At 45.3% G+C, this 17731-nt stretch overlaps 2 protein-coding genes and 2 long non-coding RNA genes across 4 annotated transcripts; 2 read left to right on the top strand and 2 right to left on the bottom strand.

The window, feature by feature from the left end:
- The first annotated feature begins 233 nt into the window (after positions 1-233).
- On the top strand, positions 234-8650 carry LOC147217203 (uncharacterized). Its single transcript, XR_015108947.1, has 5 exons — positions 234-1722; positions 5429-5607; positions 5991-6113; positions 6232-6348; positions 8293-8650. It is a non-coding gene; the product is annotated as an uncharacterized LOC147217203 (long non-coding RNA).
- LOC147217202 (inward rectifier potassium channel 2-like) lies at positions 6563-12597 on the bottom strand. The gene is made up of 2 exons (XM_086175802.1): positions 12445-12597; positions 6563-10422 (listed from the first exon to the last, which is right to left on the bottom strand). The coding sequence occupies exon 2, from the start codon at positions 10210-10212 to the stop codon at positions 8884-8886; it is 1329 nt and encodes a 442-aa protein (XP_086031928.1). The 5' UTR covers positions 10213-10422; positions 12445-12597; the 3' UTR covers positions 6563-8883.
- LOC147217201 (uncharacterized) lies at positions 9938-14963 on the top strand. The gene is made up of 3 exons (XR_015108948.1): positions 9938-10005; positions 12534-12706; positions 14952-14963. It is a non-coding gene; the product is annotated as an uncharacterized LOC147217201 (long non-coding RNA).
- On the bottom strand, positions 13275-17192 carry LOC147217200 (inward rectifier potassium channel 16-like). The gene is made up of 2 exons (XM_086175806.1): positions 17091-17192; positions 13275-14519 (listed from the first exon to the last, which is right to left on the bottom strand). Exon 2 carries the CDS (start codon positions 14504-14506, stop codon positions 13364-13366), a length of 1143 nt encoding a protein of 380 aa, XP_086031932.1. The 5' UTR covers positions 14507-14519; positions 17091-17192; the 3' UTR covers positions 13275-13363.
- Positions 17193-17731: the final 539 nt, after the last annotated feature.

The following is a 17731-nucleotide window of genomic DNA, read 5'->3' as shown; positions in this document are numbered from 1 at the left end:
TAACGTGCGGCGCGAGGGGGATGCGTCGTGTCCCAATTTCCAGCGTAGTTACTCAATGCTATTTACACTTCCACGTGATAAAACAGGTAAACAGGAACTGCAAGATGGACAATTTCAGCCCGTCTTCAACAGACATACACGGCTGAATAATCTGCTACTTTAAGAAAAAATGCATTAAAATGGCCTTGAGAGACTCTGAAAATCAAAAACGGGATGTCAAAGAACGTCATCGATTTTTTTTTTTTTTTTTTTCTAAACAAGAATTTCTCATTTATTTGCAAATGCCAGTATTGCAAACAAATAAGAACGTGCACATTTAGCCATCCACCTGTGCGGTTCCCTGCACTTGGCTGCATCTTTGCAGCGAGTTCAAACCCCGGTCTCGATCTGTGCCGCCCCGCCTCCTCCACAGGGACCCGCGCCGGTGTTGACATGGCCGGTTGCCCAGGTATCGTTATAGTAACACTATCTGCAGGCCCTTCCTGGCGCTCGTGCGGTGCGGAAATGGCGTCGTCCTGAGGGGCAGCGCCGCCGCACGTTCAGCGGAAAGATCCATTCACAAAAAACAGGTGTGCAATGCGGGGCGAGTCGATGCTCGACTACCCTGCTGGGGGTGGAAGGGTGGCAGAATTACTCCACCCTCACCTGAGACTTGGAAAAGTAGCGTCCAAGCTAGCATGCTTACCTTTTGAATGAATCCACCGCATCACCTCCTGCAACATGCACCGCTTCAGGAAACTAATCTTCTTCTTATCATTCTTCTATTCTATCGGTGTCACTTGAGTTTTTTTTTTTTTTATGCACCCAACATCTTTTGGAGTGCTTGGATCCTTCAATCTGGCAACTGAGTTTCTAATCATTTAGAGATGTTAATCTTTATAGGTTCGGTCGAGTTGATAGAAATCGCGGCGGGGGCGGTTGGTATTTGGCATGTGAATTCAGGCCGGCGAGACAAGTTTGGGTGTAACCTTTATCGCAGCGGGTTGGACGCGGATCAGGGGTATCCGTCTCTCCTCAGCTGTCCTCGTAAACAAGCCCCTCTCACGTATCCGCTGTCCCTTCCGCACATCTTTAATTTTACCATTACTTTTGTGGCTTGGCTAAAAGCCCGGCGGGATGAACACAGAAAATAGATAAACAACAAGAAGGTAATAAAAGGAAGGGAGGGAGGTTCGTGTTGCTACGTCTATTTATCGCCCGTCGAGTCACGTTTTCGAAGAAATAAACTTTCGGCGAGTGATTCGGCTGCTGATTCGCCGCTATTTCTCGTCGCTGGAAGACGCTATTGGTCGAGAGCCAACGACGATTATAAAGGAGGCATCGTGTTTGTTTCCTGGCTCACGCTGCAACTTTTTTTTTTTTCTCTTTTTCAAGGTCAGAGGAGCCCGAGCCAAAGGGATAAAGGTCAGGCATGAACAAATGGCGGAGAGATAATCTCGGGCAGCATCGCTGTGCACAGCAACGCCGAGAATTGAAAAGTAAGGCAAAGAAACTTTAAGAAACTAATGCATTTTCTTCTCCCTCTCTCTCCCTTTCTGTGTGTGTGTGCATCTGTGTGTGTGTGTGTGTGTGTAAAGCCACACCCACACCGAATGCATCACACATCAGGACCTCCAGCGGATTTGAGGGAATGGAAAAAGGCTTGAATCGGCTCCAACATATTGTACCTGCTGGATTCTCCTGTTCCTCCCCTGAGTGTCATGGGACCCTCAGCTGTCAAAGGCAAGCGCCAGAATGAATGTCAGCAGGTGTGTGTGTGTGTGTGCGTGTGTGTGTGTGTGTGTGTGTGTGTGTGTGGTGGGGGGGTGTTATTATGGTTCTGAAATAACACTGTAATTCATTGTAATCGGAGAAAAGCAAGGCAGAGGAAGCTTCTTAAGTGTGAAAACTTATACTAAAGTCAGCTTGGATTTTCTACATGAATTATTATTATTATTATTTCTATGGTTGGACTTATTATGATAAGATCTGCATTTTTAAGATGGCACAACATTGTAAAATCACAACCTGGGTGTTGTTGACGTTGCACAAAACAAACAAGGACACACTCGTGCGCAAGCATAAGTTGTAGCAAGTGACTGGAAGTCTTTTTCTTCTACATCTTTTCCCTTCAACCTTCTCCATGTAAACCTAGTCTCTGGATCCTCCTCTCTCAAACCAACTACCTTCATATCCTCTCTCACTACATCCATAAATCTTCACTTCGGTCTTCCTCTAGACCTCCAATTCCACCATCCGTCCACCAATATATTCATTTGCATGACCTTGACCTCCTCTCCGAAACATCTAACATGTGCCGTCCCTCTAACGGACTCATTCCTGATCCTATCCTCCTTCATCACTCCCCGTTGGTTGCAAAAAGTATTATTATAACCTATTTAATTTGGTTTGTTCTTGTCACAGAACTCTATCTGCTGGTGACACAAACAAATTCTTTATACCTCTTATCTTGTTACGCACCATAATGCGTTTTTTTTACTATATTTTAAAGCATATTTATTCCAAATGAATTCCAAAACAAGCTGCAACGAGATTTTTCTAATCGCTATTATCGTCAACGTGGTTTCACATTTAGCGGAGGTAACGCGGAAAAGGCGGGGATCTCGGCTGTCATTGGGCGAGGGGATGGGGGTCACCCTGGACCGGCCAATCACAGGGCTGCATATAGAGACGTACATCCATTCAATGGTCTCCAATGAACCTCCTGCATGTTTTTGGAATAAAAAACCTCCGGGTGCCTCCTGTGGGAATCGAACCGGGAAACTTCTTGCCATGTCGCCCACAAAGCCGTCCTCCTCACCTAATTTCCTGATTTTGCAGAAAAAAAACAAACTCAAATCAGAACAGAAGGTCGGTTGGATGCCGGAGTGTCCTCGGGCGAGACACTGGACACCCCGGTAGCTCCTTAGCCAGGTTAGCGCCTCGCATGGCAGCTCTGGTAAGTGTGTGTGTTTGTGTGTGTGAATGCAATCCAGTGTGAAGTGTTTTGAAATTGCATTGAATGTTCTGTCCTCCCCAAAACCGCCGCGCAACTGCTGAATCAGTCGTGCACTTTGTTCTGGCCTTTGCGGGGGCGACTCTGCGGCACGAGGGACAGATGGCGCCGTGATCACCCTCGCCGCCGGTATCGGCGCACGCCGCCCCAACCTGCAGACTCGTCGCTCCAGACAGAAAATTCTCTGCCGCACCCTCAGACTCAGAGGCCTTACGCAAGTGCCACGTCATCGCAATTATGTAATTACCATTGACCGACTTGATGAAGTCACCGCGGCGTCACGAAATATCGGTTTGCGGGACGACCTTTTGGAGGGTTTAGCGTCCGGGCGCTCGCCGCCGTGCTATCGCGGATCCTCAGGTGACGGGGTTTTGATGAGAGGTTAGGAATCGAGGAGGAGCGGGATTTGGATCTAAAGCTCCGAAGCGCTGATGCCGTTCGGTTTAGCTGTCGACGGGCGCTACTTTTAGCCGGCCAAAAGAAAAAAAAAAAAAAATTTCCTCTAAATATACTTTGTGGGGAAAAATAAACAGCTGAGTCCTCAAGGCCCGGGTCTTTTTCAAGAAGAGAGGGAGCGGCCGGGCGCCGGGCAGAACTGAAGAGCTTGTCGGAAAACAGCGACTGTTGTTTTCATGTGTCTGCGACACCTATTATTTAAAGACCCTTTCTAACGCTCTGGCGATTTAAAGTCATTTCGCTCTTTCGCGGTCTCTCACCGACAGCAGGGGAGCACTTTTTTCTGCATTACTGAAAGAAAAAGATGCCATTTTTCGGGAAAAGACGTCGTGTGAGACGACGGGGGCCTTCGGGTGCTTTCTAGGACAAAATATTCCAAATTGAAAACACACCGTTACAGGGAGAATAGCTGAATGTGACACAAAAACGACGGTTGCTGCAGATGGTTTACAAAAATAAACCACAATCCGAGTTTCAACTTGCAGTTTGACCTATTTTTTTTTTTTTTTTTTTAATGAGCCAGGCGTCAAACCCCCTGGTCCAAATCCTGCAGATTGAAGTCAACAACACGTTGATTTTTTTTTTCGATCACCCGATTTTTCGGCGCGTTCCACGATATCTTCCCCCCCCCCCGTCAAAGTGTCCCGGGAGTGTGCATCACGGATTTCAGCGGGCCGTTAATTACGGCCCGCACCAGGAAGAGGATACGGCGGGTGACTTATGCCGTTGTCAAAACCAGAGCTGTCCCACTTACGGACTTGTTAGACTAATAAATCACTCTGACTGAATGGTTACAAATTGCGAGCGTCACCGCTACTACAGTTTTACTTTCCTGTCAGGATTATGAATCGCTTCTCGGAAGTTACAAAATACGGGGCCGCTGACTGGAATATCACAATTGTCGGATGCTGGAAAAGGGCTTTTTTTTTCTCGCGTATGAAGTTCAGTCCAGTCCAGTCATTGACCGCAGTTGGGTTAATTTTTTTATTGTTTGGCGCCGACACACATGATTCCTCCTGATGAGTCATAATTGAGATGACAGGGTAATCTTCTGACACCGATACATGAAAATGGCGAAAGCAGCACCACTCGAACCCGCGGGAAGGATTTGCACTTATCTGATTTGCACTTCAAGCTTATTTGGAAGAGATTTCATTTCCCGGCTCCTTCTTCGTCAAGCTCCGACGAAGGTTACTCTGACGGGGCCGCTCCGAATGACCCGAACCGGCAGCAAACACGAGATGATAATTCAGGCCAAATGTGCACGTTAGAGCTATTTTTAAAGCTGCAGGCTGCAGACGCGGCCCACATACTGCAAGAATCTCCATATGATACGCCGAGTGAACCGAATAGAGTTTCTCCAGACCACGTTCTTCACACTTCCTCCTGAGTGATAAATATGCCCGCGACTTTAACACCTGCCTAAATTATGTGTATAAACTTTCCCAAAGTGACAGTCGGTGAGACAAACCAGGGGTTCTACTCAGCTCTTACGTTCGGTAACGCCAGACCGGCGCGTATTCCCTTTTTCACAACGGGCCCTCCAACGGTTTGCGTCGTCATTTCGTCGATATATTCGATCCGTTATCCGACGAGCCCTCATTTATGCATTGTCAACGGATCTAAACTTTGCAGTTTGATCCAAAATGGTCACAACGATGAGTGTATCACATCTGTTAAATCCACTTCCAAGGGAGGCGACGATGAAGACTGGAAACATGAACCCCCGCCCGGGTCATCAGGCTGCAGGAGTCTGAGTGAAATCATGACTCTGCACTCTTACATGCCTTTCAAATACTTTCTACTTTACAAGTTTTGCACTTCTGCTAACTCACTGTCACGATTGCACTTTATAATACGTTGCTGCTTTATGTACATGTTTTGATACTCTATATCTAATTCTGTTCGGTTTGACAAGTTTTCTGACACTAATATGTGAAACCGTGGATGTGTGTTGTGGATTCCTCCGTGTCGTAGGATATATTCCCCCCCCCTCATTTGACGTGAAGGTCAAGCGGCCGTCAATTCATCCGCCGCAACCAGATATGAACCGAACAATCGGAGAGGTTTCCCTGGTTTACCTGTCTGACGCGCGTCGCGTGATGAGGAATTTCCACGGGACGGCAACAATTCAAGCAGAAACGTGACCGCCGAAAGTGAGTGTCTTCATTCGGAGGTTATTATTCATCCGGTTCGATAACCGCGAGCTGGTGAAAATGAATCTAAATCATCTTTTCTAGACAGGAAACAGAGGGCTCCTATTTTAGCACAAGCTGAACTTTGTGGTAGTTTCATTGGCTAATGTGGAAAAAGCCCTGAGGTGGTACCAACTTCCTATGTAGAACCAAATCCAATCAGCTGGCTGTCTCCCTCCGGACGTGTCGGATCGATACATCCCGGCTACGTTTCATCCTAGGGATGGAAATTAACTAAATTTGCCGACCCGACGCGCCTTTTCTACGCGGGTTACTCGACGATGCAGACATATTGATCACACCAGATGCCAAATTGCATAAAAATGCACAACTTTTACATATAGGAGGACTTTATTGACGACCTCGTCGGCCTTTGGCGCTGCTTTTGTTATGCAACACGTGGATCTGTATGATTACGTCGACGCATGGCAGATTTGGAACAAAGTGGTATTAACAATGGATTTCAGGTATAAAAATAACCTTTCATTAATTCCAGCTTTCAAGCTGTGTAAAGCATACACCTATATCCCTGTACATCCCTAAAGCAAATTCACAGACGCCTTATTTTCCCCGGTTTCCTGAAAGAGACGGGGCGAAGAGAACGAGGCCACATTTCGAGCACTGTCATTGAAAATGACTTCCAGCGGAACAGGCTGATATAACCAGGAGTCTCTGCGGGCTCTCAAACGCTGGCTGATTCAGGTATGTGAGTTATTGTAAAAGATGGTGTATGTTCTCATTGCAAGCCTGGGATGTGGGCCATAGCCTCACATTCAAACTATAGAATGTGCTCTGCTTAATATTGAGCGTGCAGGCCCTGATCCGAGTCAAAATGTAGGAAAAAAAACACAAAAAAAACAATATAACAATTCTTAACAAATGCACGATATCACTGGAATTGCAAACAATGTGCATCTTCATGATTTACATTTTTATTGAAAAAAAAAAAACAAAAAAAACGACAACAGTTTTCAACAACTGCATTATCAATATACACTATTTGCATTGTAATTTACAAAAGGTTTAAAAAAAAACAAAACAAACAAACAAAAAAAAACTGTACCAGTTTTCTAGATCGTGTAGGAAGAGCCCCGTCGTAAAGAATAAAGACCCGCAACAGGACGAGAGACCAGATCTTTTCACCGATTTCTCTTCCAGAGAAGCAACACAGTGTTCTGGCTTCCGTGGACATTATCTTTATTAAAGTGTCGGAACAACACCTGAAGTAGTTATTACCCTACTTACTCTACTAGCATTATCATCTATTGTTAGTCGTCTGTGAGGCTGAAATCAAGTGTGTCACCGTCATTCAGGATTGGTGTTTATGTCTGAAATCTTAACTAGCAGCCTTGAACTAAGTTGAATAAAGCCGAAGGAAGGGGCGCCGTTCCAAAATGGCAGATTTGACGAGAGCCCGAGTGTTGAATTCAGAGGGTCGAACCACGGTGCGTCCAAAGAGATGCGCAAACGCCACGGCAACAACACGGATCTTAATACCAAGTACACGATGTCAAAACCGACTCGGGTGACACTTTCGATATCCGACGGTTCGTCACTTTCGTCGTTCGACACGTGAGCTACGGGTGACAACGTATGTACATATTTGGCTTCGGGTGGTGAAACTGTTTTCCGGCCAGGAAGAAAGTGCACAAAAGCTTTGGGGGGAAAAACACACGCTGACAGACACATGCATGTCTATTCCCGAGACACAACAGCACAGCTTGCATTTGCAAATTTTCAAAAGGACAGAATAATACATTTTTTTTTTTTTTTTTTTTTTTTTTTTTTTTTTGGCTCCTAGGGTTTCTTTCCCGACATACAATATGTAACTTAGCAGCATGTGTCGTCAACAATCGTCGCCTCGGCTCGGGACTCCTGTCACATTCCAAAATGTATTGCACGTAAAAATCAAAAATCGCTAGAAGTGGCAGTTTTCTACGTAATCCTCCCGTGACACTGAACGCAGCCCGATGCTCCGTCCAATTCCGACCCCCTGGGATCTTCCCACCGGGACCGAGACTTTCGCGGAGACGTACATCGACAAGACGACGGGAGCGTTATCCGTCTCGGCTCCCTCTCTGTGCAAGATATCGCTCTCCCTGCGTCACGTCACGACAACAACACTGGGATCACCGCGCTGCAGAAGACGATAAATATACATTGCTAAGAGACCAGCTCATTAACAAACGGTTGCCTTTCTTTTTTTTTTTTTTTTTTGGTACAAGTAGATAAAAGGGGTCAACATCTGTTTTGTAGCATCTTCACCCAAGTTTCCAACATGGCGCACATTTGCACGACAAGTACACTCCGTTGTCAATTTATTAGGTACACCTAATGCAGTTGAAGGGACACAATCCAGCAGAAAATCATCTGTTGAAGTCAGATTGAATATGTTTTTGTGGGGGAGGGGTTGGATTCCCTGCGTTGCCATGGTCACCATTTGCTCGTCTTCCCCCCCCGGCCAACAATCGGCACACCTGTATCTACCTCTACTTAAGACTCTGTTCCCCGGATTGTCATGGTTACCTCCTTGTGCCTTGCTCCCCTGCTTTGCCGCCACGGTTAAGATTTGATTGTCATCGCTGCATTATCGCACCCAAGCGTGTGTTCATTGTTTGTCAATTTTTTTTTTTTTTTTTTTTGCAGCATCACCTGTTGGATTACCTGCATCTGCTGGCAAATCTATCGCCTTTTTCCCTCTGCGGCGAATGACAATCGAACATCGAAATCCCGAGTGACGCTGGATTCATTGCAGGGCTGTTGCATTACGCTACGTTAAGATAGGTATAAATAGTAAAACAGTAAGAGCGTACTAAAGTCTCATTAAGTTCATGCTACGACAGACGGAGATGAAATTGCATAGTCAGGATATATACTTTTCATGGAAAACACTACCGTGGCTATTAGGACTTTGGATTTGTGCATGAGAGTAAATAAGAGGCTTCTTTTTTTTTTTAAGAAAATTAATCCACACAAACACATTAATTAAAAATAGTGCTATTCACCCAGTGTATCCTTGTGCGATTAATTTCATTTCATTTCGCCCCAGTCTAAAATTGTTTGCATTTTCTTTTTGTTTCACGCGTGAGAGTTTCCCCACTCGCGCCAGTCTTTTTAGTGACTACCGTGCAATACCAACAGCGACGATGAGAACTTAAGTCCAAGTTACTTTTAAGAGCCCCCACCACCACCATCACCACCACCACCACCTGTGGTGTTATTCTATCGCTCCTGCGGTCATATTTCAGATTCCGCTGTTAAAGGCCTTGATTCGAGGGGCAAAGAGTCCAAATTGTGTCCCGCGTCTGATCCCACGTCCGCGTCTCTGTCCTCCGGCGCGGCAACTTCGACGCACCTCAGCTCCCTGTCCTCCGCTTCCTCCTCCTCCTCCTCGAACTCCTCGTCCATCTCCGCCTTTTCGAGAGCCACCTCGTTCTCGTAGCAAAAGGAGTTCCTCGAGCTCGGGCCGTCGGACCTTCTCTCGGCTAGTTCCCTGGCGCTGCAGTGCGGAGTGCTGGGCACCTCGTAGATGTTGTCGAAGCGAGAGTAGTCCACCCTGTAGTAGTTCTTCTCTTCGAACAGCATGGGTTCGAAGCGGTAGCCCCAGAGGATCTCGCTGTTGATGTAGGAGCTCCGACACTGAGTGGTCATGGCGGTGGCTTCCACCATGCCCTCCAGAATCACCACGATCTCAAATTCCGACGTCTCCAACTCCTGCTTGTTCATCGAGTAGAAGGGGCTGTCCTCGTCGATTTCGTGCACGATGGTGATGGGAGAGACGAGGAAGATCCTGTCGATGCCGCTGTCGAAGCCCACGTCGATGTCTACCTGATCCAGGGGGATGAACTCTCCCTCCGCGGTGGTGCGAGACTTGAGGAGCTGGGCCCTCACGTGCGCCTCCACCAGATGACTCTTCCTCAGGTTCCCCACGCGCCACATCAGGCACAGTTTCCCGTCCCTCATGGCCACCGTGGCGTAGTGACTGAACACCAGGGTCTCGTTCCTCTTTTTAGGTTTCGCCATCTTCGCCATGACAGCGCCGATGATGAAGGCGTCGATGAGGCATCCCACGATGCTCTGGAAGACGACCATGAACACGGCCACCGGGCACTCCTCCGTCACGTAGCGGTACCCGTAACCGATGGTGGTTTGGGTCTCCACCGAGAACAAGAAGGCCGCCGTGAAGCTGTCTACGTTGGAGACGCATATCTGAGACTCGCTCTCCAAGTCCCCGTAGGAGAGGGCCACGAGCCAGAAGACCAGGCCGAAAAACAGCCACGACAGCAGGAAGGAAAGGCAGAAGATGAGCAGCATCCAACGCCAGCGGATGTCCACGCAGGTGGTGAAGATATCTGCCAGGTACCTCTGGCCTTTGTCGCTCATATTGATAAAGTGCACGTTGCAGTGACCGTCCTTCCTGACGAAGCGGCTGTGGTGCTGGGGCTCCTCGTGCGCCCCGTTGACGTCGCCGTTCCCGTAGCCGTTGGGAACGGCGATGGTGGCCAGCTTCATGCCTTCCTCCTCGGAGGACACGATGCTGTAGCGGTGGCTCCGCACGCTCCCCATCGCTTCCGCCTGGGAGGGCTGAGCCGATTCTGCTCCGGAAAACAGTCTCAGTTTTTGGTAGAAGCGTTGGAGAAACAGTTTCGAAAGATCCCGGGGACAAGCTCGAGCAGAAAATGTCCGACGGGACTAGATCCCCAGGGGCGCGCGGCTTCGACGGCGACACCTCGCTCCCCTCTGCTCGGCTGTTTGGGACCTCATCGGTGAAGTGGGCTGCGAAAATAAAAGACAGTTTGAAAGTAACTGGCAGGGACCGGAGCAGCCGTCGGTAAAGGCGGGTGTGTGATTACCCGTTCGCTAAATAATTCATCTGACACCAAAAGTTGCATCGACAGGTACCAGAGAGCCGGGGGGGGGGGGGGGGGGGGGGCAAAAAAGGAAGGCCTTGCATTATTTTATTTTTTTTAATTTCTGGTGCTATATCGGGCAGCTGCCTGCCAGAGTTTTTATTTGTATTTCTTATTCTCACATTTACATTTACATTTGGCAGAAGCTTTTATCCAAAGCGACTTACAATAGGGGACATAAGGACTGCAAATAACACTTGCAAATACAAGATGCACAGGAAATATACAGAACAGTAAGCTTGGGTTTGTGAGTTTTTTTCTTTTTTTTTTTATCTATTGATTTTATTTATTTTTTTCTTTTATTTTTATTTTTTATTTTTTATTTTTTATTTTTTTTTTTTTGACAAAGACATACACAAACGTACACACACACTGCATATTCTTCCACCCTCCCTTTTTTTTTTTACTGTTTATACAATTTCCTCCTATTATTTATTATTGTTATGTTTTACTTGAAACTCTGGCACAACAATTTCCTTTGGAATAAATAAAGTTGTTCTTATTCTTAGTCTTATTATCATTAATAAATCGGAAATTATCCACGCAAACACACAGCTGGCAAAGACGAAAAGGATTCTAACCCGGTCTAGTTTAAGTATTAATTAAGCAAGCCGGTCCCTTGAGAGTTTAATCAAATTACAGATCAAGTTAATCTAGCAGGAACCGGCAGCAGAGACGAGGCATCTTACAAGCGTTTGACTATTTTTGGACTATTCTCTATATTCGGGTGTAAAATATAACTTTCACAGCGACACTCATCTCTGAACTGGATCACAGTTTTGTTTTATCCACTAAATCATGTAACTTATTTAATGAGCCTCGCAGCTATTCAGGGAGGATGGGTCAGTTTCTCCGAAATCACTAACCTTGCATAATATGTAATGGAGGACAGCTAATTTAGAGAGGGTATCGACTGGATCCGTGCGGCCCGAGAGCTCCGTTCGGTCAGGCAGAACGCGGCTGAAAAACATGTCGAGGGGGATTTCTGAATATGACCTTTGACGGGGAAGAAAGTCGGGACCGTTTAAAATAAATCCCGCGGGATCGAGGAGAAACATTTGGGATCGTGATAGTTCAGAGCATCCTTTAAATTAGCGGCTGTTACTATTTTTTTAGGGGGCTTCGTGAGCGTATCAGCCAGTCGGTCACCTGTTTTTAGACCTTCATCTAGGACACTGTGAAAACCTGCATCAGGGCTCTACTGTGTGGTTGTGTGGATGGAAACATCGACAGTAAGGACGTGGGGCCGACGTATAGCGTTGAGACCGCGTTTCCACTTTGCACGACGTGCCCTGGATTTCTCTTTGTGCGACGTCGCTACGAATTCTATTTATTGAATCATATTTTAGGATATTCCCTCTCTCACGTCACTGGCCGACTGTACGCGGACCTACGACTGCGTTACATGTGTTCTCAATTACAGCCAACAGCTGAGGTGGATGGAAACTGGTTACATAAAGCTGCTCTTTATTTATTTATTTATTTTCATTTGCAAAAAATCAATAATCTCATAGCCAATCACCAAACGGTCCGTTTCTTTTCGCTCCTCCGGTTTTCAGTTGTACAGTTTCGTCGCCCCTTTTATCACAGGCTTTTACCACAATATAGCGTTGCATTAATTAGGCCCTCATGTGTGGACATTAAGTTTTACTTCACATAGACATTAGTGTTACCCATTAAAATATAATGATAATAATTCTCGTTATTATTAATGATGAATAAATAATAAATGCATGCATAAATATAATAACTCAAGTTGATGTTTGTTTAGCATTTTTATTAATAAAAGGAGTAATAACTGAATAAATAATGAAAAAAAAATGAAATGTTAATCGTAATAATAACAATAATAATAATGATAATAACATTAAATGCTGTCTCCACCTACCTGTTGGTCCCTGCTGTGCAAAGTCTCCGCTCGGTCATAGTCATTTTTTTTCCCATTTGCCGACAGCACGTCGTTCCTTCCCTTCCCAGATGCTGCTCTTTTTTCGAGTTCTCCTGTTTTCCCCCCGGATTCTGCCATAACCCGCTCGGACGTTAGTGAGGAAGATGATGTTTGGTGGCGAAGAGCGGCTTTAAAGAGGCCACGCCCCCCGCCCCCTCCTCCGCGCCGCTGGCCAATAGGAAGCCGCAGCGCCTGTCCGGACGTAATGTTGTTTTTCCTCATCTTTATTTTTTTTTTTTTATCATTATTTTTATTATTTATTTATTTTCTAATATGTGTGTAGCTGTGTTGTGAATGTATTCACATTGTTTGTTTTTTTTTTTGTTTGTTTTTTTAATGGAAAAAGTAGTTGAGTGTACGTTGATGAACGCAAGGGGGCGCTGTGGAGCTGCTGTGAGGATGTCGGTTCTGCCATGACGTGAGGCGTTTGGGATCATTTCCAAACTTCCTGGTTTTTAATGCATCCATCTTCTCGGGATGCTGGAGTCTATCCCGGTTACAACCTGGACTGGCCGCCAGTGAAACACAGGGCCACAGATACAGACAAACAATCACTCACTCATTCATTCAGGTTTTTTTTTTTTCCCCAATTTAACCTGCTGCATATTTTTGAGATGTGTATTTTGATGCAGACACAAGGCGAACATGCAAATTCCACACAGAAAAGTCCCCACGTTGGAATCGAACCAGGGTTCTTTGTGCTGTGAGCCCAAAGCGTTTTCCTTTTTTTTAAATCAACAAAAAAAAAAGGCTTATCTTCTTTTCTTATTTTTTCATTTTACATTCATTTGTGAGTAATATTACAAAAGCATTAGACGTGTAGATGTACATAAATATATTTACAAGGACATCCTTTAGACTACAAACATGTCTGGAACATCACCTCTTCTATTAAGTCGGGATTTACTGCGCGGGTGTTTTTCTTGGCTGACGTTGGATGTGGACGGCGAGACGCGTCGCTCTCCGTCGAACGCCCGCCGGCGTCCCGCTGCTCCGCGCTGACTGGAGGCACCGGCGCCCAGGTGGTCTCGTTGAACAGAGCGTAATCAGCCTTGTAGTGCTTTTTGCCCAGTTTGAGCATGTCCTGGAAACGCTGGCCCCAGCGGATGTCAGTCGGGCCGTAGGAGGTCCTGGTCTGGTGGAGCATGCCGGTGGAGTCACCCGTGTAGGTGAAAGAAACCACTATTTCGAAGTTGTCCTCCAGCAGGTCGCCCGGGCCCAGGCTGTAAAGGGGACTTCCTGGTTCCAGCTTGTGGATTAGCGTAACTGGAGTGGCGAGGACGACGTCCTGGTTCTGGATCTTCAGATCCTGATGGGATACGACCACCGACCCGGGCCGCTGTTTCAAATAGCGGATCAGCTGAGCCCCGGCGACGCCCTCCAGGATGTGGTTACCTCTGAAGTCGCCGAGGCGCCAGCACAGACACAACACCCCGTCTCTCAGGTTGATCACCGCGCAGTGACTGAATCCCACCGTCTGGGCTCTCTTACGAGCCGACGCCATCTTGGCTACGACGATACCGATCACTATGGTGTCGAGAAGGGCGCTGAACACATCCTGGATGGTTACCACAATAATGGCCACCATGCAGTTCTCGGTCATTCCCCTGAAGCCGTAGCCGATGGTCGCCTGCGTTTCCATGGAGAACATGAAAGCTGCAGAGAAGCTGCGTACATTATCCACGCAAGGGTTATTGAATATGTCGTCCAGGTCGCCGTGGACGTACGCGATGAGCCAAAAACATAGACCGAAAAACAGCCAGGAGAGAATATAAGATAGAGAAAAGATGAGGAGCATCAGCCTCCAGCGGATCTCGACGAGGGTGGTGAAAATGTCCGTCAGGTACGGGCTCCATTCTCCGGGAGCTTTCTGAAACGCCACGGGAAAACTCCCATCTTTGTACATGTAGCGAAGCTGCCGGCCTTCGCTCTGCTTTCCCAGTGTGTGAACCGTCGTGACGGAAGTGTCAATCACGACATGGTCGTCTGTTTCTGTGCTCATTTTCACCGGTTTCCTAAAAAAAAAAAAAAAAAATCACACAAATATAATATCAGAATGATATTCTAGTCATCACATGTGAGTGAAATGTAAAAGATTCTTTGGCTATTTGTAAAGGCCGTCACGTTTGAGCGGGCAGCTCGGGTCATGTTCAGCCCGCGGCTGTCAGCAGCGAGCCATTTCAACGGGTCAGGGTGTGAAAAAAATAAATCGACCAGAGGAGCACAAGTATCTCGTGGGTTGAATATTTACCAGAGGGTCCGTTACAGTCTGGATACCGTTCAAATCTGGTGCGTTAAACACTCCCCTCCAGCACTTTCAGGAACTGATAAAACAAACGTATGTGTGTGTGGGTGTGTGTGGGTGTGCGTGTGTGTGTGTGTGTGTGCGGGTAAATTAAAATCAATAATCACGTGTTGCTACTGTCTTTGACTCCTGTCGTGTACAGTGACGATAGGAAGGTGACAGTCGACCCGGGGACGGACGGGCCACGGGAAAGGGAACCGCCAGGGGTCAAACAGAAAATGCTGTGCTGTCGTGCTGTTATCCGTCATGTGGTGGGATTTTCACTTGATTTCCTAAATCCAACGCATTTAAAATTTTAACATTTTTCATGGCAATGAAATGCTGGTAATGCAATAATGCTCCAGTGTTGCAAAACTGATTCAGCTTAAACTCAACCAAAAATGGTTTCAATTAAATATATGAATCAAAATGTTAAAAACAGCTAATATTGATAATGATGATAATAATAATAGTAACAATTATCATTATTAATTATAAACAAACAATAATAATAATATAATAATTATTAATAATAATTTTACTATCATTGTTCTTATTTGATAATACTTTATTAATGAAATAATAATAACAGTAATTATTATTGTTGTTGTTGTTGTTGTTGTTGTTGTTGTTGTTGTTGTTGTTGTTGTTGTTAATCTCTCCAGTAGTATCATTACTTCCTTGTTCCCAACCACATGTCCAAACACGGACCAATCAGAAGTCACAGAACTCACCAGAACCAAGGATGGCATGTTCACTGAATTGATCTCAACTGTTTTTCTATATACGTCGTAAAAATGCACCATGAAAATAAATAAACAACAATGAGCAATTTTAATTTGCATAAACTGATCACACATTGTGGCTTTTTAGCCATATTATTTAAAATACATCAAGCAATCTAACTTAAGTGAATGCAATGGTTGAACCAGGTGGACGCCATTATTCAGTCTGTTCCCCGACTTCACTGTTATTTATTCGATTGTTTCGCTCATGATGGTAAATTATTATCTCCCAGCTTGGCTGGAACAGCTCTCACCTCCAAATGTCACCCCGGAGTGTCAAACTTTAACCACGTCACCTAATTGTCATGTACACAGAAGGTTAAACACATAAGCGAGTATTTTATCACTTTTTATTATTTCACTGACTAATCTGACAGCTGCCGGAGGTGTCAGGCAAAAGTGGCGCTATCGAGATAATGGGCGAAGCTGATTGATAAATAAAGGTACCGATCAATAAATCACAAGAGCCAAATCCTTCTTTGACAGCAAAGTACAACCTTCGATCCGAGCATTGACACTTTATGATCGTAGAATTGTGATAATATAAATCTATGTTTGACATTATCTGCATGGTCATGCTTTACGTTGCACGGTATAATCCAGACTGAGTGTTTATGCAGTGTCGTAGGAAATAATCAGTCCAGGTGAAGTTTGACCATCGCTTAAACCAGATGCAAAATGAAAACACCCATTTTGCGTAAACACGATACGCACGACAATTGTTTTTATTGTAAAATCATTCAAAATGCACGTGTGCTGTGCTCCCAGTTTTGCAGATTCAAGTCATCTGCAGTGATACTTTCCACTCCCCGGGCAATCTGCGAGTTTGTCAACGGTGAAATTATAGCCCCGATGGCCTTCAAGTCTGTGAAAGAGGTCGTTGCGGCCCCGCAGCTTCTTATACGACTCGGCCCCGGAGCGAGCAGGACACGCTGTTCAGGTATGCCGGTAATAACCTCCTTTATCAAAGGTCAGGGAGTCAATGACTTGTTCACGAAGGCACCTGTGCAAGTTGTTTTTCACTTATTTCTCTCCTTGTAAAATGCACTTCACATGTACTTTCTCCCATTCCAATTTACAATAATTTTGATATAATTCCAAGGGTAAATTGTGTTGAAGTAATCATTATTATTGTTTATTTCACTAATTATTTTGAGCTCCGCTCGTCTCTATAAGCATAACAAGTTGTATAAATTGCCTTTACCGACGCAATTGAATTGTATTGAAACATTAATACCTTGCAAATAACCACTTCTTCCACATCATGGCTTATCATGTCACTTTCTCTGCCTTTACACTCTTGAGATTTTTCCTTTTTTTTTTTTTTTTTGCTTGAATATGTTTTTAAAAGAAATATCCCTGATTATAGTTGCTCCCAAACACTAAAAGAAAAAAATTCTCACATTACAGATGCAGATTCATCATTTTCATTATTTCATTTCATTTTTTTTCTTTTCTTTTTTTTAATCAATATAAAGCAAAATATAGAGCACCATTTGAATAAAAAAAAAACTTACTTTTGAAGGTGGAGAGAAGTGGTTGTTATGTGTCACAGAGTCCCATCAGCTCTGATGCTGAGAAAGAGAGAGAGCGTTCTGGGACGGCCCGGTCCGGAAGCAAAGTCACCGCAAACACTTCCGTCTGGAATCTTATCCAATAGTCTGGAGGAATTTATGGCCCTATGGAATAATTCCAAGGTTCCTGAGGGCAAATAATCGAATGTCCTGTACCTGTTTGTTTTTGGAAGGAGGTGCGAGACTTTTCCCAGGGAGTGATGTGAACAGAGATATGACTTCCAGGTTGTTCTGCGGGTTGCTATTTATATTGTCCCCTTCTTTAGATTTCCATGATTCATTAGACAGAGAGTCAACCTTTGCTACTCCAGGCCGAGATCCGCCAATCGGCACGGCGATGTTCATCGTCCTAATTGTCCCCAATTTCGATCTGATAAGACGGCCGAGATCAGAGCGGCCGCCCGGGACGCGCCGCCTTTTAAACCCTATTTTTATTGCAGCTGTGGAATCATCACCAGCGCCGGTGAGAAAAGGTCAACAAAAGGAAAACAACCTTGTTTTTTTTTTTTAAAGAGTTCAACGCCAACATTCTGGTCTAGCGTGTTTCTGTTTTGCGTGCTGGAAACAGCAGCTTGCCGGTCCAA

Source organism: Fistularia commersonii, chromosome 28 (assembly GCF_037954325.1).
Source record: "Fistularia commersonii isolate RoL2024-O1a breed Wild chromosome 28, RoL_Fcom_v1.0, whole genome shotgun sequence".
Taxonomy (NCBI): Eukaryota; Metazoa; Chordata; class Actinopteri; order Syngnathiformes; family Fistulariidae; genus Fistularia; species Fistularia commersonii.
The sequence above is the reverse complement of the archived record's forward strand: the minus strand, read 5'-3'. Positions and strand labels throughout refer to the sequence as shown.